At 37.5% G+C, this 26,417-nt stretch overlaps 1 protein-coding gene across 1 annotated transcript; it reads right to left on the bottom strand.

The window, feature by feature from the left end:
* Positions 1–3,377: 3,377 nt before the first annotated feature.
* LOC145991430 (nitric oxide synthase-interacting protein) lies at positions 3,378–26,090 on the bottom strand. Its single transcript, XM_083127430.1, has 8 exons — positions 25,945–26,090; positions 22,964–23,185; positions 18,638–18,749; positions 15,352–15,457; positions 11,202–11,317; positions 7,867–8,054; positions 6,309–6,417; positions 3,378–3,679 (listed from the first exon to the last, which is right to left on the bottom strand). The coding sequence occupies exons 2-8, from the start codon at positions 23,137–23,139 to the stop codon at positions 3,608–3,610; spliced, it is 879 nt and encodes a 292-aa protein (XP_082983556.1). The 5' UTR covers positions 23,140–23,185; positions 25,945–26,090; the 3' UTR covers positions 3,378–3,607.
* Between the last annotated feature and the right edge of the window lie 327 nt (positions 26,091–26,417).

The raw sequence follows: 26,417 nt of genomic DNA, 5'->3' as shown, positions 1-26,417 counted from the left end.
ATCAGATGTTTCGGCACCCACCGGGCACACAATTTCCGGAACAAGAGATGTTTGGTAACAATGTTGTGCAACAACGACCGAGAAATCTGCGGGAAATGGTGGCCGAGTTCAGTGATCCTCCAATATGCGCTGCTGCACCTGCCCCACAAGCTCGCCCATAACGGCCGATGGCTGCCCACTGCGCTCGTCGTCATGCACATTTTGCAGGCCTTCAGTAAATGTCCTGCACCAACGACGCACCATCTGATTGCTAATGACGTCTGGCCCATACACCTGGCACAGCTGACAATGAATTTCAATCAGCTGTATGTTTTGTGAGTTCAAGAACTTGATCACCGAACGAACCTTGCACGCGGTGGGAGATGGAAGAAGAGCTGCCATGTTTCATCTCTGCCGTGATGCTACTGAGGACTTTCGGGAGGCGTCTTCTAGGACATTCACTAGCCAGGGCATGTGCCTCTCACACATGTGCAAAACCGGTTTCAATATGGCCTGCCACCTGTGGGAAACTTACTTTCTGGATGCGCCTAATACTATAATGCACATACCATCAGGGTTATATACTAGGTAAATCAAAAACTAAAGGTAATTTTGTGTTTTCGCAAGAATAAACGAAGACTGGGTGTTTCTGACGTCATCACGTGTATACTTGGAATGACGTGGAAGTAGGAGTATCCATCACTGCCCCATTCAGTCGAGTGTTGCAGAGCAAAAATGTCACACGTATGGATGCACCACTCCACAAATGCACCATCGAGGAGCAGTGCGCTGTAGTGCACTTTCTGTGGTCGGAGGGAGTCAACCCGGCAGACATCCACCTCCGGCTGTTAGCGCAGTATGGAGCAAGCACCATGACTCAACAAAAGGTGTATGAGTGGGTGGACCGCTTTAAAGCTGCATGGTCGTCAGTTCAGTTCAGATGACGATGTCCAGCAAGTGGTGCAGACGTGGCTTCGTGACCAACCAAAAACCTTCTTCGCGGACAGGATACAGAAGCTGATTCCACAATACCAAAAGTGCATTGCCGTGCAGGGGGCATATGTGGAAAAGTGATATGTGTAGTTCTTCTTCTTGTGTGGAAATAAAGATGTTATGTGAAAATTGCTTTTACTTTTTGATTTACCCTAATATAATAACAGGGACGACTGATTCTTCGGGATGAGAAACTCATTTGAATTTGTATTCGATGTGTATCAAACAATGCCACATACTGCAAATACAATCATATCAATTTGTACAATATGGTGACAAGTGCACGTGATGATGATGATGATAATAATAATAATAACAAAAATAGCAATAATAATATTAATAAAAGTTTCTGTGACTCCCCCCTCCTGAGAAAAAATCCTGCGGGCACCCTTGTCTGTGGGTCTTTTTTGTGAATATTATGTAAACCTTGGGATCAATTCATATATTTCACGCTATTACATAGATAATAGATTTTTAGATAAAAACATTTTTTTTTATTGCTTCAGAAGTCCACCATAATTTGTAAGTGTTTCGACCATATGGCTGCAATGTAATCTGCGAGGTGTCATTTCACATAAAAATGCTTCATTTTATCTTTAGCCCATAAAACACATATTTCTAGGGAAATAACATAAAATGTGCATACTTTAGACATTCCAGGCAAAATAAAGTTAAGAATTCCTTATGTAAATGCATATTTTGCAATTAATGCACATAATAGATGAAATACTTTGTGATGCTTCAGGATTTGTACAGTGACTGTACAGAGTGATGAAAACAGTGGGGCAAGAGTGAGAAGTACCAAGAGATTGGACAAAGGGACTAATAGTTCCCATATTCAAGAAGGGTGACAGAAAGGAACGTAAAAACTATAGAGGATTAATACTAATGTGCCACTCAGCAAAGGTGTATGAGAAAATATTAGAGAAAAGAATAAGGGTTGTAACAGAGCTGATCATGAAAGAGGAACAGTATGGATTTAGAAGAGCAATTTCATTCATTTTGAATGAAAATAGACTGACCGACCCTCTGTCTCTATGTACATAAATTTGAATGAAAGAGATAGTTAATTGGATAGAAAATGAAATGTAGGTTGAGAGACAAAATCCAACATTACAAATTTCAGGTGTGCAAGAAACAACGCTCACAAGAAAAGGAAAGAAGAATAAAACAGAAAAAACAATTGGCCTCTGGGAATCCTTTTACCCATGACAGCAATTTGTGGTTCTGCTCTTGGACATGCTTGAGGCAAGGTTTCATTTCTTTCCCCTCTGCCTAGCCGAAGTTTACACCACTTCCTTTTGGATATGTTATTTGTCTTTTCATCATTTTTTTATTGTTGCTTTAATACCCATAGGGTCAATGAACATGTTCATTGCTATGTTTTATAACACATGATGTGGTTGATAGTTTGTCATTTTTCGCAGAATAAATACTCCTTGCAACACACTGGTACATGCTGTTTCACAACAGACAAGTTGTTTGTTTTGATGTCCTCTATATGTTTCTGTGGTCTGCAGGTGCCATTTTAATGACACCCTATATGTATCTCTCTCTCTCTCTCTCTCTCTCTCTCTCTCTCTCTCTCTCTCTCTGTGTGTGTGTGTGTGTGTGTGTGTGTGTGTGTGTGTGTGTGTGTGTGTGTGTGTGTGTGTGTGTGTGTGTGTGTGTGTGTGTGTGTGTGTGTGTGTGTGTGTGTGTGTGTGTGTGTGTGTGTGTGTGTGTGTGTGTGTGTGTGTGTGTGTGTGTGTGTGTGTGTGTGTGTGTGTGTGTGTGTGTGTGTGTGTGTGTGTGTGTGTGTGTGTGTGTGTGTGTGTGTGTGTGTGTGTGTGTGTGTGTGTGTGTGTGTGTGTGTGTGTGTGTGTGTGTGTGTGTGTGTGTGTGTGTGTGTGTGTGTGTGTGTGTGTGTGTGTGTGTGTGTGTGTGTGTGTGTGTGTGTGTGTGTGTGTGTGTGTGTGTGTGTGTGTGTGTGTGTGTGTGTGTGTGTGTGTGTGTGTGTGTGTGTGTGTGTGTGTGTGTGTGTGTGTGTGTGTGTGTGTGTGTGTGTGTGTGTGTGTGTGTGTGTGTGTGTGTGTGTGTGTGTGTGTGTGTGTGTGTGTGTGTGTGTGTGTGTGTGTGTGTGTGTGTGTGTGTGTGTGTGTGTGTGTGTGTGTGTGTGTGTGTGTGTGTGTGTGTGTGTGTGTGTGTGTGTGTGTGTGTGTGTGTGTGTGTGTGTGTGTGTGTGTGTGTGTGTGTGTGTGTGTGTGTGTGTGTGTGTGTGTGTGTGTCTCTCTCTCTCTCTCTCTCTCTCTCTCTCTCTCTCTCTCTCTATATATATATATATATATATATATGACCAGAAAGAGTTGTAAAAGGAGTCAAGATGCTTATCAGTAATACTCTTACTATAAAAAAAGAACGTTCATATTTTAATGAAAAATTAAAGATGAAAAGTTACATAATATGAGAAATTGCATCTGTACAAGATATTCACAAATCATAACCTTTTAAATTTATGAAACAGTAAGGAACACCGATAGAATTTCATGCACATAATTTAGAACTACAAAAAAATAGCTTCTTTTTTGTTTTCCTTGTTCCATTCCAAACACAAAGTTTACCTACAGCAAATATTTTACAAACTCTTATAATATTATTATGCCTGCAGAACAGGCCTTTCATGTTTTCCTTCTAATTCTTGGTTTGTTATTGAGTATCCAGTTCCACCCTGAAAAAGAAATTATGACATTAATAAAGATCTTCACTACAAATGTAGTACAAAAGTACATTCCAGAGTTTCAATAATTGATTATGCTTGTAATAATTAATAACTGTTGCATTACAATCAGAGTTTTGAATATTATTGTTATATTTTACTCTCAATGAATAATAATTTGTTACTTTCAAATCAAATATTTATGTTACGGCAAACAAAATTTATTTTTTAAATAGAGCATAATGGTAAAAGTAAAAAAGGTAAAGTGAACCTCTGCACATTGCTGAATTGAATTTTTGTTGTTTTGTCCACTTTATGCACAGGAAGGCTAATTGGGACTGGGCCTACAGTTTAAATTGGAATCCAAACCAATATGTGCCGCCATCGTGTATTGAACACAAGACCTCTTGATTACAAGGCAACAACACTACCATCTCTACGCATTGCAACATGCGTTGAAAACATATGGTAAGGGTCCCAAATATTCACAATCTTGCCAACTTTGTGGATGTGATAAGCACCATGCTCCAGCTGCTAACCCCAGGTACTAATTTACTGCCGAAAAAATTCCCACCTGACATCATCCATGCCAGGAATCAAACCCAAGTCTCCCACTTGACGGTCAGATGATCTACCAACTGGACCACCGTGACTCCATTTAGCATAATGACTTTCAAGGTAACGTAAGGTAAAGTTCCCTGTGCATATAGCACCATGCCATGAAGGCTCATTTAGGGGATGGGGGCATAGGACCCACAAATTCTCAATCTCGGCCATTTTGGAGGTGATGTGGTCAGCACCATGCTCAGACTGCCTTTACCCCCCAGGGTTGCCCAGGTAACATATTGCCCCAAGGTATCCATTCATTTGAGGTTGGGTGAGCCCCAGAGCTGCTTTACGTGGGAACAAGGCCGGGAAAATTCAGACCTTACATCAGGGGTGGCCAACGCGTCGACCGCGGTCTACCAGTCGACCAGCAAGCCGCGAGAGATAGCCCACGGTGCTCTGTCATATTATACAGATTTTATTATGCATAGTCACAAAACATTTTATTACTTGCCTCTGTATTTTCAACTGTTGTATCAGGAAATGAGCTTTGTTGTAACAGTTAATTTCTTTCTGACTACAATGTTTGCTACTCAGCTAAGGAAGGGTTATTGAAAAAACTTGAGTTGTATGGAAAATGAGTGCAGGGGTAAAACACTTCCCAGTTTCGGGTCTTTTGCAACGCAACTAGATGATTTGCGCATGGAATTTGAAAGAAGATTTATGGAGTTCTTCCAGTTAGAAGATGTTGTAACTTTCATGGCCTTCCCATTTCAGGAAACGAAAACTGAATCTGTGGATGAACTCTGTTCTCAAATATCGCAATTAGTGGAAGGAGACCCCAGTAAAGTAGAAGAAGAAATAGTGAAATTGTGCTGCGACATTTACTTGAAAGCAAGAGCAACCGATAGCATCGTATGAGAAATCTGGAAACTATTGTGTGAAGGCTTCTATTCAAAAATTCACAAAGTGGCATTTTATTTGACTGCATTTTTCGGATCTACATATCTATGCGAGTCAGTGTTCTCTACAATGAATGCGATAAATCAAAGGAGAGGAATCCATTAACTGATGATCACTTGATTTCCTGCTTGAGAGTAGCAGTTACGTCATATGACTTGTAACATGATAAACTCATTGGCGGAATGCAGTGTCAAGTGTCTGGAAACAAGTGAACTTATTTGTATGCCCAACAACAAGTGAAATGCTTTCGTTAAAATGAGTGTTTATGAAAAAATAAAATTGTAGTAATTATGTTTATGTAAAAAAAAATAAAAAAAAACCTTTTCATTAAAAGGATGAAAAGATGCTAGTGATGAACTGGGGAGATACGGTCTAAAACAGCTGCCAGCCCCACGGTACTGAAGCCAAATCTTATGTAATAAATACATAAGTAAGTAAATAAATAAATACATAAAATAAAATAATCAATGTCAATTTTATGGTAGTGGCCCTTTGCTTCCTTTTTTAGGATCTCGTTGTTAGGTTTAATAAGTAGACCGCCAGTGATTCTTGAAATGTAAATTAGCCCTCAAACCAAAAAAGGTTGGCCACCGCTGCCTTAGATTACACACCCTGGAAATTGAACCTGGGCCTCCCGCTTGGCAGTCAGATGGCATACTTACTGACTAGACCGCCACTCTTATATTTTTCAAGGTGAATGTTGCAACAACTTCAAGTTGAAAAGTAATATTTGTAATAACAAAAATTAACTTGTATCAACATTTTACACTAAGTATTTATGAATAGTTCCTTATACATCATCAATTAATGTAAGAATAAAAGATGATAGAGATCAAATGACAACACAGTTAAGAATACCAATCTCTTCTTTTACATTTGTATCATATCCATTTTATGAAGAGTAACTTTCATAAAGGTGTTGATCAAACGTTTTGCATTACAGTTTTTGTTTCACTTTATGCACAGATAGGCTAATCAGGACTCGACCCACAGTTTAAAGTGGGATCTGAACCCCTTGATTACAAGACAATGTTATAGGTCAAAAGATTCAGTATAATAAATGCATAAAAAGGAATAAAGGGATTTAGGAAACTAAATTAAAACAAACGAAAAAAAAGTTTAAAATACTTACTCTTTGCATAGGAATGATGTCCTTCTCTGTAATCTTCTCGCCACTTAGAGGATGAATCCAGTCTTTCTTAATTATCTTTTCCACACATTCCATCGTAACAACATCACCTCTGGTGGGGGAAAAATGACACAAATAATCCATGTTTGAAATCAAAGTGGGATGTACAATTTCACATCTAAAGTATTCCTAAAACAAATGACTATCCAGAAAAACAATGTAAAACTAAAGATCTCTGAAATCAGATCAATAAAAACCAATTATCCGACTTTGCTTCCAAAGTTTAGCAAACTTTGTTTTCTAAGTTCACTTTATGATCAGGTCAATCTGTACTAGGCCTACAGTGTAAAGTGGGGTCTTAATAACCATGCAATGTGCCTCCAAGGGGTATCTACCCTTATAAGGAAACACTGTTAACACATTGGGGTCTCACGATGGGCATAGCCCACAGTGCACTTAAAGTCAATGTGGACGAACGACGGGCATAGCCCGTCCTGTGGTATGCAATCGCTTTACCGATTGAATGACGGGCCATGCTCGTACTTCGTCTCATGCGCGTGTTCATTCAAGCCGCTCTGTTGAAATTCCGACTGCTAGGTGACTCATGTGCTATTTTTATCTCGCACCTGTGACTGTTTGTTGTCGGGTTGATGTACTGTGCATTGTTTAGAATGGCGTCGTTAGATCCAGACTGCATAGAGGATTCCGCCTCAGAGTTTGAAGTTAGCGACGATTTTGATGATGCAGATGAATTTGAAGATTTCGAAGGTAGGTTATATTGTAATAATTATTGTCGACAATATAAACAGTGTTGCAAACTCTAGTATTTTATGAATGAAGTGAGAAGAGGTAATTTTTTTGGGTCTATTCATCTTGCCTCTTGCTTGATTCTCCTACATGCACTGATGTATTTTTAGTTTTTCCATTTATTATTTTGTATAGTGTATGTAAAATGAAAATTTATTTTATTTATTTATTTAGTTTATTTATTTATTTGCTTAATTTTTACAGATGACGCAGAACCAACTGATACATCGTTTGGTCCTGTCCTGCAGCACTTTTTCATACAAAAGATAATTACTTGTAATTTGTAATAATTTTTTATGTGCACATAAGAAGTATTCTTATGCAAGATTCAAAAGATGTATTGATAGTTTATGTAGTTAATTATTGAAATTTCCATATTACGAACTTAAAATATCTCTTTATTAACATTTGTTACAATGTTGTACTTTTTTCTTCTTCAGAAAGCATTGCTGAAAAAAATATTAAAAAACGTCTGAAAATGAAAATAAAATTTAACAAATTTTTGTTCATTGAAAAGAGGAAGTTTTATAGATTTAAGAAATATGTGGTAAATAAAAACAAATTAAATATATTTTTTCTATGATTTTTTTGAAAAACAACCAAAAACCGCAGACCAGAGGTAATAATGCTGTATTATGAGGCCAGACCCGAATGTGTTAACCACTATGACGAAACTTTTCTTTCAAAATAAACATCAACATTTATGAGCTTAAAAAATGCATGTTTTAATGGCACATAAGTAATATGTACTTACGTGGTGCGAAGAATAGCAGATGGAACTGAATTGCCAAGAATATCATGTGTCACAGCACACATGTATCTATTTTGTTTCACAATGAGTGCCTTTTTATCATCGGGATCGTTAACTGGTGTGAACTTCACATTAATCAAATCCTTCACCTTCAGAGGTTTCCCACTCATTGGACAATACACTGTCTTGTCCTGGAAGAAAAATAAGTTAAAGAAACGTTAAGACTTGGCACACACAGTAGATAGGGGAAACATTTAATGGAAAAATGAAAGCTCAACTAGGACTCGAACCCAAAGCTAAAGCATATCAAGCCATTGCTCTACTGACTGAACTACCATGTCAACATTACTTTTGCCCAATATTTTGCTTCCGCTGTTTTACATGTCTGAAATTGCCTGGTATATGATGCCATTGAACAGCGTCTAATATCTCCCAATGTGGAATTGTACATTAAGATGATCTCACACCCAGGAGATGAACTATGTAGAAATTTAGGTGAAAACTTTGTAGCACCACTGGTAGAGCATTAGCACATATGTGAGAGATCTTGGTTCCAATCCTGGTCAAGACTGCATTTTTTCTTAAATTTCTATGCACAAATGAAGTGTGATATTTTGTAATTCCTTCACATGCGAGAACAAAGCAGGAGTACAAAGCTCGATCTATATATTGCCAATATTAGTGGTAAGACTTGGATCACTGGCAACTCGTATGGGTGACACAAATCACCGAAGGTTGGGGCATTGTATGCAGGAGGTCTAGACCAAAATTATTGGTATTTGTTTATTTTAAAATTATTTCATATTGTTTATACACGATGATGATGAGGATGAGTTGACAAAATGGAAACACCTAAGAAAACACATGACATTAACAAAGAACTGTGTGTGCTCTAGAACAATGTGGCATCAACAAGGAGTCCTGCAATAAGAAAAACATGGTTTTAGTAAATTTCAAACACAAAAATGGCTCAAAAGGAGAAAAATTACTGCTATAGTGATTAAGCCTTTTCATGGAAATCACATAATCAACCAGTTAATTTTTTCTTTCTTTTTATTTTATTTTCACTTTAATGAAAACTGCATACTTCATTAGTGTTTATTTTCTCTAATTTTGAATTACTTTTGTGCTACTAAAAACGTTTTTCTTCATGACGGACTCCATGGTGATACCACAATGCACCAGGGCACAAAAGTTATTTGTTCATGATATAAACTACATTAACTATTTTTATAATAGAAGGTACATTCAAAAAGTTTATCCAATCACAAGTTTCATTCCATTATGACAATTGGCAAATGGCTCACGTCGAGCAGTTTGCAGATAAACACTGTTAAGAGAAGGCCTGTCTAGTTAATTATTTTCATACAACCAGAAAACAAAATGGTAGGGAGCTTTCAGACCAAACTGACCAGCTTTCACACTAAAATATCAAACGATGCAACACAAAACTGTACACACCAGAATCGGCATTTCACCCCCCAGTCTCTACAAAAGAAATCACTCCACACATGCAACAGACGGACTGAGGCAATACGCTGCGTGCTATTGAGAAAATAGCCATCTCAGTGCAATGCAAGCCCAAGTTACACATGCAGCTTATCGTGTCACTCCAGCACGAATGATGCATTTATTCCTGAAGGTTTGTTTCTAAATGCTTGAAACTTGCTTGTCACTTTGGTCTGAGAGTTGTTGCAGTCATTAGAATGGCATACTACATTGTCTTCATGTCTCCTCCTCCCCAAAAGGGGTCATTCCACCAGATGTACTCAACATGTCTTCACTCAACAGTTTCTATCCTTATACATTGAGCAATGTAAACACTACCTACTTCCATAAAAGAGCAAGTTGCTACCCCTCAGGCCAAGATTAAAATATTAGTAAATTGATGAATGGATGAAAGTTCGAAAAAAATACCCATGTTCTAATAGACCCAGAACTTTTGATAAGCACAGGAGCGGCTTTATAACATAACGATCTTGTTAAGATAAAGTTTCACACTTGGTAAGATTTATCTGTACATAACTGTAATTAATTACAAGTGAAAATTTCATTGAGGATGGATACACCAGGTGTCCCAGAAGTCGCCGAACCCGGTGTTTATGACAGTATAACTGAAAAGCTAAAGGGAATGAGAAGAAACGGTTTCTTTGAAGATAAAGCCCTGTATGTTGAGAAAATTATGATACAAACATATGGAATATCATGCATGATTTAATAATAAATAATTAAAATGTTGCCAGAAACAATTTTTTTTTTTTTTGCAAATCGTATTTATCGACACACAGAACTAACTGAGGTAAATAATTGCAACATTTTTCAATATCACCAAACAATCTGGATGGAATTCTATTGAATTTTACAGAAAAAAAACTTTGATGAAGTTTTACAAACATTGTACAAGGGTATGAATGAGCTATTCCTAAATTATATGTTTTTGCAATATTACGAACCACACTGGCAACACTGTTGCTGGCAAGTGTCACTGACAGGCATGTTTCACCTCTGGCTATCACACTAAGGCACTTTAATGAAAAAGGAGAAAGTTGGTTATTGCGAATGAAAACCTAATGGACAACGCACTCTTTAGCGATGAGTCGACATTCCACACCTGTGGGATGGTGAACCAACATAACACCCGTATCTGGGCAGATACATGAAACAATGGAGAGGGAAAGACCAACGGTGAAAGTTAATGTGTGGTTATTGATCATGAAAGGGAGAGTGTACGGCCTGTTCTTCTTTGCAGAGGACACAATTCAATCCAATGCTTACCTGGACATGCTACAGCTCTTCTTGGAACCTCAGTTGCTAGCCGACGGCATCCTGGGTACTGTGTTCTACCAACAGGATGGTGCCCCTATCCACTTTGCTCACATTGTGAGAGATTATTTGGACGAGACATTTCCAGACCGCTGGATTGGACGAGGTTCATGACGGATATGGGCACCACGATCACCAGATCTGACACCCTTGGACTTTTTGCCTGGGATTTTACAAGGTCAAGATCAACTCCATTGAACAACTCAAGGGAAAAATTATTAAGGCTGTGAATAACATTACACCACAAATGCTGGAAAGGGTTTTTAGGGACTGTGTCGAAAGGTGGGGTTTCTGTGTTAACATGCAGGGTGGCCATGTTGAACTGAGGTGAACGTAGATCTAGTGGGACTGTACATTCCATCTGTGTTTGTTTTTCTTTCATTAAAGGGTGTTTTCACATAAATTAATTGTTATTTTAGAAACACCCTGTTTATGTTGGTCTGAAAAGAGATACTACACCAAGTAAATGCCACTGGCGTACACAAGAAATCTACTGCAAGAACAAAAGTACATACGGGCTTTTTCAGTGTTGCTTTCTTGCATTCTGGAGTTTTTGATGGGATCCAGAAGCTAGGAAGGTGTTTCTCCCTGCCTTCACTCATGTTCGACACTGATGGCTTATTGTCATTGCCTGAAAAATAATATAGAGGGAAAACATTTTATGTTTCCTATCATGGATTTTAGCAATGTAATTTTCCATTAATGCCCTCAAACACATAAAAATATGCCAAAATACCTAATGTTTACTATGCCTGCATTGCACACAAAGAAAATTGCTGGCACTTGTTAACCTGGCTAGATAACTTACTTGCCCTTGTGAGGGCAACAAGCGGTTCGTTCAGTGGCTTCATCCTGCACACTGCAACTCCATGAAGTGGGGTAGCCACTTGTTGATCGGCACGGAAAAAAAAAAATGCTGTGGGAGGAAGGAACCCTCCATTTCACAGAACCACCTCTGGTTACTTCCGCCAAGATTACAATACTACATTGCACAGTTACTCACGAATCAGATGACGAGAGGTTTCCCGATGTGTAGGGGCATGCATATTTCGTTTTTGACAAAAACACAAAATGTGAAATAACACTTTCCAATGTTAACTTTTAATGTTTCTGGCAGGTGTGAGGTGCATTTTCCTACCCTGTTATGTCACGAAATGATGCGAAACGAACTGCAAAATGCAAAATACTCTTAAGCACGAAATTTAGAGTTTATTTACTGATGTCACACTTTTTAAAGTTTGAATTATCCTGTGAGTTATGCAATTCACGGAAAATTGATTAATTCTGCTATAAATATTTGAGAACAAGAATGGACCCCTTTATACGGGAATAAACTTAATACTCTGGTAACTATATAAATGTGCTATGTTACTGGTATGTTTATTTTGTAATAACTGTAGTTTTTAAATCAAATTTTGAAACCAAAATGTCATTTTATATGTTGCTTTTGATCCATTTTTCACTGCTATAACATCGAAATTTTATTTTATACCACTTTTGAACCCGAAATTGGCTCAGTTTTTGTACGGAAATTTTCCTTTTCTATTTACCAAAAATATGTGCCTCTACCAATGTGTGAATGTTACCAACAAAGCCTCCTGCCTTGCTCACTGCCTCCTTTCTGCTCATCTTACAATGATGCAGTACTGCTCTTCACTATGCAGTCCATACATGCACATCAGAGATTTTATTCATAAAAAATGACAGGTTGACCAGACCTGTGTTAAACGTTGACTTTAAAAAATATAGCCGAGAGAGATTCTGTCGTATGCCGATTGAACTTGAACGCCAGACCTGGTTATTAAATGTTGTTCATTATCAGCCTGTGTATTGTTTCTGTCATGTATGTCTAAAAAGTCATAGCCGTTCTCCGTGACGAGACTTCTTCCTATTATACCAATATGTAAGTTGTTGTACTTGTTCTATTACTGTGTTCCGGAATTATGGCTACTCCCGTAGCAGTAGGAGATGCATCCGACATGAGGTATAAATCTTTGTAAGGATCATACACAGTACGTACTAAGTCCTTAGATAGCAGATCCTTGACATCCTGGAATTCCTTCTGATGAACATCTGTCCATGACCAGCGCACCCCATTCTTCAACAAATCATATAAACTGGCAACACAGTCAGCTAGGTTTGGCAGGTACGAAGCATAATACGTGACCATACCGAGAAATGACTTCAATTCGCCAACATTAGTGGGTGGCGTACACTGGATTATTTTATCAATGTTTTCTTTCAGAGGACGAATTCCCTCCTGTGAAAGAGAATGTCCCAGATACTTCACATTTTGCACAAAGAACACAGACTTTTGTTCATTTATGCGGACGCCATAATCGGAGAAAAGATTCAGCACCTTTCGTGCTTTATTATAGCACTCCTCAAGAGTAACTCCTCCTACTAAAATGTCGTCTTGGAAAATGGAAACCTTGTCTACACCCATCAATATCTGCTCCATCGTGGCTTGGAAAATGGCACTGGCAGAGTTTACTCCGAAGGGAAGCTTCAACTGTCTGAATAACCCGAATTCCGTGTTGAAGACAAGGACCTTCTGAGCCTGTAGAGATAGGCGTAACTGAAGGTAAGCCCTTCGAAGGTCAAATGAAACGAACCAACTACAACCAACCATTTTGTTGAAGAGGTCCCCTATTTTAGGTAACGGATGTCCCATCTTCGTTGCCATTGTTGAGTTTTGGGTCCTTTCAGTTCTTCCGTAATCCAGAAAATGGAGTTAAGAATAAGACAGTATTTGCAACACAAACAAAAGTGTATAATTCTGGAACACAGTAATAGAACAAGTACAACAACTTACATATTGGTATAATAGGAAGAAGTCTCGTCACGGAGAATGGCTATGACTTTTTAGACATACATGACAGGAACAATACACAGACTGATAACGAACAACATTTAATAACCCGGTCTGGCGTTCAAGTTCAATCGGCATACGACAGATTCCACTTGCTTCTAGTACAGAATTGGAATCAATAATATGTAACGTGCAGTCAGCAAGCATCCTTGAAATTTACACCAGAATTTCTAGAAATTACACCCTTTACTGAATGACTACACATACATAAATGTGATGATTTCTATGCAAAAACTGATTACATTTTGGGTTCAAATGTGGTGTGACATTGTCAAAAAAATATCTGTTTCTTACAGCAAATCAGAACTTTTTTGATTGGCATTGTACACTCGTGTTAAGATTAAGTGGCACATACTTAAAATGCCCAATCCTATTAAAATGTGTCACTTTATGTAAGCAGAAGTGTACAAGTCTAGACAAAGTTTCATGTGCATACTTTACTTAATAGAAACACATATCATTCAGTGTTAAAAGTTTAATATTTCTCATGTCCCAGGTAAACACATATCTTTGTTTATTAAATATAGGGAACCTTGTACCATTTGAAAATTTTTCACACTGCCATATGTCTGGAGTAAGCAGCACAAGTGAGAAACATTTTTATTTTTGGCTCTGTATATCAGAAACTCCCAGCTATAACAGAATTTCATGTCCCTGTCTGCAGTGTTCAACAGATGGTTTAAATTTTTTAAAAAGCATGCATACACACATAAAACACGACTCGGATAAGCAACAATATATTTGTTTCATTGAGTGATAGTTCACTTCATACAAAGGGTAAACTTAGCCTCATTGGTGTGAATGAGAGATTGACATGTGTACATGTTTGAACATTTCTATATTTACACACGTCAATATGTATTTTTTTTTTCATTCTCTGCCACTCTTGGATAATCATGACCATGGATGAATGATGATTAGCTGAAACTGATGAAGGGGTATGCACAAAAAAGTCCAGGCCATGACCTGAAATGAGAGCATTAGGTAGCAAGATCATGATATGATCACTTTACATGTTCAATCACCAAAGTGGCATGGGCATCAACGTGCCTTAAGTGACTGAGAGGTGTAAGGTGAGGAATATACCAGACTAAATTGTACCCATGGGCAGAGGCATCTTCTGAACGCATGCGGTGCATGCTGCGCATGCTTCAATTGTGGGGAAAAAGGAGAGCTTGCTCTGCGACGACATTAATGAGCATTTCTACATTCTAATTTCTTCATATAGAAGTATTTATTTTACACGAGAGCGCTCAACTAAGCTTATATTACATTTCTTGGATCTGAAGTGAAAGAAAGTAATAATTCTTTTCCCACAATTGACGCATGCATCACTTCAGATCCAAGAAATGTAATATAACCTTAGTTGAGCACTCTTATGAAAAATAAATACTTCTATATGAAGAAATTAGAATGTAGAAATGCTCATTAATGTCGTCGCAGAGCAAGCTGTCCTTTATCCCCACAATTGACGCATGTGCAGCAGCACCGCATGCATTCAGGAGACGCCTCTGCGCATGGGCAATGCATAGGTTTGTCAATAGAAAATACTCTGGTTATCCACTTGCCTTCTTAAAACACCCTTAACATGTCCCTTTACACCAGAAATGTCGTTACATACCTTCTATACTGTATTTTATATTAAATGAGAATGCAGGGAATGTCAGTGTTGCAGCAACAGATTACTCACTAAAAACTAGTAATACTTGTATTTATTAGATAGCACTTCTACCAAGGTTATCATTATGTCAAGAATTAATCCATCCCATTATATCCAGTCAATGTGACCTTACCAGACTTAAAAGCATTTACAGGTTCACTGACAATGTTCTTTTCATTCTTCAAGAAGTCATTTAATTTGGATCTCTTCTCTGCAGCAGCCAACTCAGCCATTTCTGCCTAGAAATAAAAAAAAACCTCAGCAGTTAAAACAGTAATAAAAATAATAACAATAATAATAATAATAATTAGGAAAGAAAATTTTGATTACAAGATGATGACGAGATGCAATGTCAGGGATCTCCATTACTTTCATGTTAACTGATGAGGTATGTGTGTGGAGGAGTTATACCTAGAGGCTTGCACATTTCATTTTTGACGAAAAAGTTTGAATTATCCTGTGAGTTATGCAATTCACGGAAAATTGATTAATTCTGCTGTAAATATTTGAGAAGCAAAAATGGGCCCCTTTATACAGGAATAAATTTAACCTTTACTGGGCCGATGATACCATATGGTATCATCATAAGTATGGTTGTACTGGCCCGATGATACCATATGGTATCATGGAGCTGATTACAAAATGGATGTGGTTTTTGGACATTCATACTCTTATGTTTGGGTGGAAACTCTGACACAGGTCTGGAGCAAGCCTGGGAAATTCACATTGATGACCCCCCTCCCTGCAACATATCCATGCCACATTTCTGAACAGAGTTTCACATTTTGGCTCATTATTCAACTTGTATGGCACCTAGGAACATGAAACATGTTTCTTTCTCTTCAGAAATGTCCATTCTTTGAAAAGAATACTAAAGTTCACACCCTCTCCCAAAAATAGCGGGAGCAGAGGGGGCAAACTCCAGATTTTTATGTTGTTTTTTTCATTGAAATTTGGGGATCGTGCCCCCCTTCCTCGGTCCAGCATTCTGAATTGTACACAGTTGCATGTGCTGATGTTCTAGCTGCAAAACAAAAGTTATCCGAAGTAGATTGCTCCCATAGTGCCAGAGTTATAACGATTTTCCTCCAAAGAGTGTTCAAATTTAAAATTCCCGCCGAAAAGCCTGGGCCAAAATGGGGTTACTTTCGTAAACCTGCTCGGCCGTCTAAAGGTTAATACTCTGGTAACTACATAAATGTGCTATTAGAAGGGATATGTTTATTTTACGTAATAAGTGCAGTTTTTAAATGAAATTTAGGAATATATTCACAATTTTAAAACAAAAATGTCATTTTATATACCACTTTTGATCTGATTCTTCACTGCTATAACCTTGAAATTTTATTTTATTTACCGCTTTTGATCCCAAAATTGACTCTATTCTTGCACTGAAATTTAGCTTCCTTTTCCCCCAAAAATATGTGCATCTAGTTACACCTCAAGGATTCGCAATTATCTTTTCTCCCTTGAAAATGCAGCAAAACTGGAAATCTAGCACTTGAAAGCCTGTGGTATGTTGTTCTCAATGCCACCACCAGATTAGGTATGAGTACAAAGCCACTAGCAGACTTGATGGTACTAACTTCCTGTAGATTTGCCTGAACATGCATTTCTACCTTCATGTTTTGTGTATCTGTATTTTTGGTGCAAATCAAATTTTCCACCACGTGCACTAATATGACTAATATGTTTAAATATATACTATATATAGAGGTAAAGCTACACTCTGCACATTGCAACATACTATGATGGCATATTTGGCAGATGGGGATATGAAGGAAGGGATCCACACATTCACAATATTGGTCATTTGTGGAGGTGATGTGGGTCAGCATCAAGCTCTGACAACTTTTAGCATGTTTGCACATGCACCGATAACATCGGTCGCATCCCCTCCCTTGATAGCATCAGCACCAAAAACTAAAGGGAGATAATAGTACAGTTGCAAACATAGTCCTACACGACAAATTTCCTGGAAGGGTCACCGAAGGTTTGCAACCTGATCTCCCCTTGACAAATCAACTGTTGGACCCCCCTCCCCTTTTTCCTCAGGTAATGAAAACGAGGGCACACACCCAAACCATAAAATTTGGCTGGAAGTTGTTTTTAAACACGACAGCAATGTTTTTAAACACGACAGCAATGTCAACCCTAGCATAATGATGCTAAACCTAGCTCAATTTGAGTTTATTTATTTATTTACCAGATAATTCCAAATACAACTTTGGCCATTTTACATTGGAATGTAATAACAATGGAAATAACAAAGAATAACAATGGAAGTAACAATAAAGAATAATAACATAAACTATTATACGTATACGTGATAAAGTAAATTACACGTTGTTACACAGTAGCTTTTTAAAAATTGCCTGGTTTTCAAAAATGTCAACTCGGTTTGGTAGAATGTTGTATTGTCCGTGTAGTCTGTGGAAGAGAGAATGCTGTATTAGGCTTAATCTTGGTTTCTGATATGTGAAAAGCTGAGTGCTCTTTGTGGTGCGGGACGGTACTCGAAAGTGAATTTCTTGAAGAAGGCGATCATTTCTTATGTTCCCATTGGTTATTTTATGGCGGAAAATATGGTCTGCACGTATGTGTCTATCATGAGGGGTATGGATACTTAGCATTTTCAGAAGGATGGACTTATGTAAATGTTTTGTGGATGGTGCTCGCTTGGCTAGCACACTGTGTTTGCATAATGGGAAAATCTAGCATAATTCACAGACTTGCTTCTCTGGGAGGGAGAAATTCACTTCAAAGGACGACATTTTGAGAAATTAAAAACAAATATATGTCCATATCTTATTTCCGGTCCAGGGACATTCTTTTCCAAACACACCCTCTCCTTTTCATCTTTTCTTTATTCTCCCGTTTGCCTCGCGAGGAACATTTCATGACAAGAATCGGTAGAAAGTTGTGTGACACAAATAAAACAAATGTTCTGCTTTCTAGTCGACGAATCATCTCAAACTTTGTCTAGTTCAATGTTGAACTAATCTCGGGAAAATAGATGTATAATTTTAAATTACAATCATCTGAAAACTACTATCAATTATAGTAATAATTCATTATTATTATTATTAGTTCCTAGCAAAATTTTTATGAGCATTTACCATAATTTTACAGTTTAACTGGTAGGGAAAACTTTTATGTGAAAATAGAACTTTCTTTAAGTACTGTCCCATTTATTTGAGCTGCTTCATGCAGGGACCTGGAAGCATTCCCACCTGAGATGCCCTACCCTGGGAATCAAACCTGGGTCTCCCATGTGGCAGTCAAACACCTTACCAACTTGACTACCACTTCATAACATACACTTTCTAATATGTACATGTGTAAATTAAATAATTACTTAATAAACAAAAAATATATTGTTGTGTATATAAAAAAAAACAAATTAGAGAACCACTTACTTCTTCTTTACGTTTCTGCTTTTCATACTCTTTTAACTTCCTGCTTATTTCATTCTTTTTGGTGATAATGTATTCCAGAATTGCCTCTTTATCAAATAAGAATCCATCTTGCCTGGAACATAAATAATCCATTTTAAAATTAAAACTCAGAAATAGTGATGTGATAAATACTTCATCTATTTATGTATACTCAGTGATCAGTGGCAGAGGGATCCTTTTTTTTCCCCTACACCTCTGCTAGGTTCATTCAAGGTACGTTGTTAGCCTTCGATATCATCTTCAGGAGCGATCCCGTAATTCTAAAGTTTAAAGAAAGTGGCTTTTTGAATGGACAGTCTTTTTCTGATAAAAAGCTGGTCTTTTTTGCAAATTGTGGACAACCTACTTTACTTGCAGTTTCTGTTGTGGTTTGTAATGTCCCAGTGCCCCAATGGCATAGTGGTAAGACTGTTGTCTTGTGACCAAGGGGTAGCAGATTCAATACTTGGTGGAGACACATAATGGTTCGAATTCCACTATAAAACTGTAGGTTCAGTCCTGATTAGCACATCTGAGCATAAAATGGAATTAAAACCAACCTTCAGGTGTTTTTGCCTCTCATGTCCAATTTAAATGGTCATAAAATATTAAACAAATGCTAATATCAATTAAAAACCTTTATTATTCAAAACACATGTGCTGAAGTACACCTATATGTATATCGCCTGTAGAGTGCAGGACCCAAATTGGGAGTACTGATGTTGACTGAATTTTTTGTTTAAAATATGATGGGTCTCCATTGTGGCATAAATTAATGCTGTTCCAATGGTCAGAGGTTCAACCCCAAATAGAGGCACAGTGGTTCAGATCTCATTTCAAACTGTGGTCAAATTCCAATTAGCCTATCTGAGCATAACGTGGATTTCATTTTTTTTTTCCTGAAAAAAAAAAAAAAAGTGCAATGCGGAAGTGCGAAATTCCTAAATTTCATGTAAGTACAGTAACTCACGAGAAAGTCAAGATTTTTGAGTGGGTTGTGAAGATAGTGTTTCGTGTGAACCTTTGTTCTTGTTTAAGCTCATGGAGATGTGTTATAAGTGAGTAACTGGTGATTTTCTGTGGTACAATTTATGGCTTCAGGCTCTTGTTCCATGGCTTCTGTTTATATCTATCTACTGTAAAAAGACAATCTTTTCTAAATTTAAAATACAATGTTCAACATGTGATTTGTAGCTAGATGTAACTTGTGGTTTAAAAAAAGCCTGCTTTTATGAATGGATGTTTTTTCTCAGTGTTGATCTTCAAATTTAAGTTGGCTTATTAAATATTATCTACATAGTATATATACATTCACAAAACTTTAGTATTTTTATACATTTCTTGTAAATAAAATCGGGGCTGGTGATTAACCATACACCCTTGAAAATTTTGACTTCACTTTTCAATCTTCTGATTTTGATGTTTTACAAATAACCTAAATACTTAGTCTCGAAATGTTACTATGGCACATCCAATTCCTTGCATCCTGGACCACTTTCACCACTATTTTAAAAGCAATTGCATGCAAAAAAACACATGGAAATTCGAAACATTATGTACACTGAAAAATTCAATATGCTGACCAAGGCAGAAATTTATTTTATTATAAAAAATATAAACAAACGTAAAGTTTCATCCTTCTAGCAAGGTCTTCATCAGACTATGTACCAAGTACAAATGTAACAAGGTAAAGGAACAGGATGATATATATATACACAAAAATACTCCCCTCCAGACTATTAGAAAGTTGTTCTGGAACATACTAGCAGGTGGCTTTCCCTTGTCAACATTACTTTCACCTAAAAGTGAATGTGGTTGGACTCTTATCTCATGCTCTATTTTCTTCATTCTTCTTCTCTCCTCTTTCTCTCTTGTCCTTTCCACTCTTTCTAACACCTTCCTCCATTCTTTGTTTATCATCAGTGCCCCATTCCAGTTCATTGTGTCTTCTTCACCTTTCTTCTCTATTTCCTTGGCCTCTTTCCATTTTCTCACTAGCATTCTCTTCTCCCTTCCTATCTGCTTAGCCTCATCCCACTCTATGTCATGTCCTGTTTCTCTCGTGTGTTTACATATCGCATTTCTCTCTCTCTTAAGTCGTACATCATCCCTATGTTGTTTCAACCTGTCTTTCAGCCTCTTTTTCGTTTCTCCTATGTACATACTCTGAAATTCTTTACATTTCACTTCGTAGATAATTCCTTCCTCTTCAATGTTTTCCTTTTTCTTGTTAGCATTCTTCACTATTCTTAAGATGCTTCTCCCTCCCTTCATGTAAGTTTTAATGCCCGCTTTTCTAAGCACTTTGCATATCTTTTCTGTGGTCTTCCCCATACTCCTTATTCCAAACCTCTTTTCTTCCTCTTCCAATTCTCCCCTGCCACATTTCTTCCTTCTTCTGTTTATGTCCAGTCTATCCTCCTTCTCATAGCCATACTTTTCCAGCTGTTTCCATAGGCTATTTATTTTGCCTTCTTTTTCAAGGCCAAGAAAATATGCACAAAAGAATGTGAAATCTGATGAAGACCTTGCTAGAAGGTTGAAACGTTACGTTCGTTTATATTTTTTATAATAAAATAAATTTCTGCAATGGTCAGCATATTGAATTTTTCATATCATGGAAACAAGGCTTAATGGTGTTATAATTATGTACACTTACTATCACCATGAAGTGTAACACTCCTAACCTAACAAAAATGTTATTTTATTCACCTTCCTTTTTTTTTTTTTTTTTTTTTTTTTTTTTTTTACAGTGCAAATTTCGATGTTTTACAAATCCTCAAATTTATTTCAACATACTGAAACCACAAATAAGAGAAGTATTTAACCTCGAAACGTGACCACCGTATGCCAAATTCCTCGTATGTCGACTATTTTCACCACTTTTTTGAAGCAAATTTCGTTTCACATGCATGAATGTGAAACATATGAATTCTAAAAATTACTATCACCTCCTAATCTAGCAAGGATGTAAAATTCATACATACTACATACCTTGAAAATATGCAGTTCCTGCTACAGGTATTGGACATTGAAACTGAAACACCTGCGCAAATAGCCTGGGATGTTCACGGGACTCACCAGATCCATCTGGTAGTTCAAATCGTACTTATGGGCAATGAGTCACGTTTGCGGTCCTTGGTAGTCACTCCAGTAGAAGAGGTTCGTCAGTGAACGTCAAATCGTGTGTGTACAGCGGTATAATGGGGGACATATCCGACTTCAAAAGAGGGCAGATCGTAGGGGCGCGTCTAGCTGGTGCATCTGTGTCCCAAACTGCAACACTTTGTGACGTCTCACGAGCTACAGCATCCAGGGTGATGTGTGCATATGAGCAGGAAGGACGAACCACATCCAGGAGGAGCAACTGCAGGGGACAACGGAATTTGTCGGAAAGGGACGTCAGGGCATTAACTAGGATTGTTGCACGAAAACGGAAAACCACCGCAGAAGTAAATACACACCTCACAGAACCTGTGTGCACGAAAACAGTCCGTCGATACCTGCATAAGGCCAACATTCGTGGCAGGGTTGCAATCCCGAAGCCTTTCATCAGTAGCACAAATGCCGTAAAGTGAGTTCAGTGGTGCCAGATTCATAAAAACTGGACGTTGGATGACCTAAAACGTGTCATATTCTCGGATGAGTCCAGCTACACAGTGTTCCCAACAACAGGGAGAGTGTTCGTTTGGAGAAGTCCCTCTGATGCATACAACCAAGACTGCTTGGTACCTACAGTCAAACATGGAGGCGGATCAGTGATGGTGTGGGGTGCAATATCGTGGTAGACTTTGGGCCCACTAATTGTTCTCGAGGGTCGTGTCACTGCCAAGGACTATAGGACCATTCTGGAGGACCATTTACACCCTATGGTTCAAACACTCTTCCCAGACGGTGGTGCTGTGTTTCAGGATGATAACTTCTGTACTGGCCACCTTAAATAAAAATTATGGCTTTCTACCAGGTGTTTCAGTTTCAATGTCAAATACCTGTAGGTTATTGCAGGGTAATATGTGTAAAGTGGCAGATGAATCACCATAAATCGTACCAACTCTGATATTTTAATTGATTTCAAACTCCTTGGGGGGGGAAAAAAAGATGAAAAAATCCCAACCAAAAAATTGGCAGAAAAAACTTTGTTTTTCAAATAAAGCACTTCTTTTAACCAGTTCCAAGTCTACTTAATATTAATGTGAAGTACTTAGAAAAATGTAGTTTAACAAAATCAACATATTCTAACAAATTTATTTTTCTAAGTATTTAGAAACTTTTATTTCCAAAGAGAAAAATATGTAAAAAATAACTTACGTTATGACTGGGTTGTGACAAGGTTGCAGTGTCAAGCAACAACAATCGAAATCCTTCACAGAATCTTTGCCAACTCTTTGACTGTAAGTACCATATCCAGAAGCTTTGGCATCTTTCTTCTTTTCATGGTAAGTGTATACAGCTCCAGCTGTGCAGTTTTTGGCATGACGAGTCATCTTTTGCTTACTTTTATGGCCTTAGGTGTGGTGCGTTATTGGCAAACTGAAAAAATATGAATAACAAAATGATAATGTAAGTAAGATATTCATATGATTGGTATCTATATTTTTTTTATTTAAAAGCTCTCATTTGAAGGGTCAGGGTGAAAAAGGGTAAGTCAACTTACCTAAACTCCAGAAAAATGAACTTTTAATTGCAAAACATTACTTGAATGAAAAGGTGCAAATTGATGGAAAGTGCCAAATGTATGAAACGAAAGATAGTGTGTTCTAAAGCCCAACACAGTATCAACACGGACAAGGAATGTATACCTTGTTTTAAAGCTTGACTACTGATTATATCTTTTATGAAAAAAATAGGGTAAGAAAACTTGTATTTATGGACCTTTTCACACTAAATGACAGTAATTTTTAAATTTTTAATGCAATTTTTCTAGTATTATCACTCATTGTCACTGATTCATTAGTTACTCACTCACAGAATGGGTCAATGGAAAAATGAACATAACAATACATTAAAATGAAACATTTCTGGACAAACCACATTGAAATGAAAAGTGTTACAAGTGTGAATCTTTGCTGGAATGTTTCTCTGCATGAATTTCACTCAAGAGTTGTTGGTTTTGAAGCAGCAGCAGACACACATTCCTTTTTACAATAAGCATGGATTTACAGACAGCTTGCTTTTCTCATCAGTCCACAGTGAGTTCACTTGAAAGAACAACCATTCAACACTTGAATTAGTACCTTCTTAGTTTTGTCAATTTTTGACATTCGTACTTACCTATCTGCTCCGCGGAACATTCCTTAAGGTGTATTCACGTTTTTTTTGATCAAAGTAATTGCAATTTTTCACATTATGAGTACTTCTTTCTCGTAGTCTTTTCGCTTGCCTCAGACACAATATGGCACGTACACCTTCCTACATAATCACGCATCGTGCTTGTGTTTTATCGATTTTCATTCGTTATGCAGTGTTTCAACCTTCGGAACACAAGAAATGCCCGCGAACAAAGCTCATGTGATCTAATTTCTTTTTAAAAACTTTTTAGCATTGTTTTACGAAGAAAATTGTTGTTCGTGGGGCTATCTGTTCCAGAATCAGTGGGAAATTTAAAGTAAAAAATTATTTTCATTTGAAATTTTAGTCCAAATTTCCCACCGATTCCGGGCTCCACCCCTGGAGTAATTGACCTATCGCCCCCTACTGCTACCATGTCCCCACCTCCACTCCGCTCCGGCTACCTGGCTCTCTCTATAGAGTCCCTGTTAAAGGCATGTTAGAAATTGGCCTGAGTCACCTGCCCCGAAATAAGCACCAAACTTGTAAATTTGAAGAAATCTGTTTCCAGGATACGGAAAATTTACCTGAATTTCACCACGCATCCAGGACACGTCATGTTTCTAACTTTCGTTGCACACACAGACGGTTCGAAACACTGGATACCCAATGAACATGAACAAAACACAATCACAATGCGTGATGATGTACGAAGGTGTACGCGCCAAAGGCTATTCTAATTATGGGATATCGTCCGAACACCTCTCACTCGTTTATTTCGTTAATTTTTGCATTGATACTTACCTATTCTGCATTGCGGAGGATTCTTTAAGGTGAAGTTAAGCCTTTTTCCATTAAATAGTGTCAAGTTTTCATATTACGAGTCATTATTTGTCTTCCTTGTTCCGCTTGGGTAACAGACAATATGGCATGGAGCATCGCATGTCGTGCTTGTTTTTTGTCGATTTGGAAATACCTAGTTTTGTGTTCATCATGTCTACACAAACCATTGATGGATAGCCCCCAAAAAAACGTTCACAATAGCCCCACAAACCATTGACGGATAGCCCCAAAAATTATTCACGATAGCCACACGGACCATTTCCGGCAAGGTTAGGTTAGGTAAGCATAGTTAAAAAAAAGAAAGAAAAAAATGTAAAAAAAAAAGGCACGTTTGGAAACACTGGTGAAACCGCGTGACTTTCGACACTCGCGCCATCTGCAGGTACATAATGGAAACAATGGCATAATGTTGTCGCTTTACAGAAAATGCAAGTTCCTTACATAAAAAGTGATTATTTGTTGTTCTGCAACATTCTATGGTGAAGTTTTCACTTTCCGCGAAAGAAAATACGTCTAAGAACTTCGACAATGCTACAAAAACTGATTTCATTAAGTAGTTTCTCCTGTAAATTTGAAGAAATCCGTTCGGGCGATATCGCATATTTACTAATTAGTTTTCAATAAAGAACATGAATTTCCCCTATCATACATTCCCACATCACACAAAACCCCTTCTCGATGTTAGGCAATGCTACAGGAACTTATTACGGTAAGTAGTTTCTTCTGTAAAAATGAAGAAATCTGTCCGAAGCATAGTAAATTAGTACCAAAAAAATTCCACTTATTTCGGCTTTTTTTCCCTATTTGCACACGTGACTCCCGAATTTTAACAACAGATTCGTGATTAGAAGGCCAAATTTAGTTAGTATACCAAAAATTAACGAAATTGGAGACATTCTCTATATTCTTCATTCGCTCCGAATTTTATATTTTATACTGCTCATGTAAATGCATGTGGTATAATTACTCTTAGTTTTAATTGTAACTCTAAATGGTTGACCTGTTCGAAATCATGTACATTTGTACACATTATGATCTCTATAATGAACGGAAAATAAATAAATATAATGTAAAATAACAAGGTTAGATACACAAGTTAACATTAATGATTTTTCACTTCTTTCACGCCTTTAAAGTCTTTCTATATACATAAGTATACGTACATTCCATGAACCTACCTAAATTAATAATATAAATATCAAGTAAGTCTTAATCTGAAGATAAAAAGCTAAATATTGCTTTTTCCCAGATATTTCTTGTGTATTCACAAACACACAGATTACTCATCAGTCAACAGGTCTCTCAGCTGGGTTACCCAGTTTACATCCAGCGACTCGTTGTCGCTACAATTGGAGCAAGTTCGGCCAAGAGGTTGAGAATCCTGGCGTTCGGGGCAAAAAAAATGATCGAAATATCATTATACGGTGAAATTCTCTAATCATTGCAGACGTGAAACCACAGTCAGGGATAACAGATATGATTGGAATGCTGTAAATAGAATATAAACGTTTTCAAAGCTTGTATGTCTAGATACACAAATATAGAGCTCAGGTTCCGCCCTTTAATGCCTAACGTAATGATTTTTTTTTAAATACCAAGCCTTTGCTATCTAACCTACTCACTTTCTATTTTTATTTTACAAAAAGTATTT

This window comes from Lepisma saccharinum, chromosome 8 (assembly GCF_977018435.1).
Source record: "Lepisma saccharinum chromosome 8, izLepSacc3.1, whole genome shotgun sequence".
In the NCBI taxonomy this organism is placed as follows: Eukaryota; Metazoa; Arthropoda; class Insecta; order Zygentoma; family Lepismatidae; genus Lepisma; species Lepisma saccharinum.
This window is presented reverse-complemented; position numbering and strand designations above follow the sequence as displayed.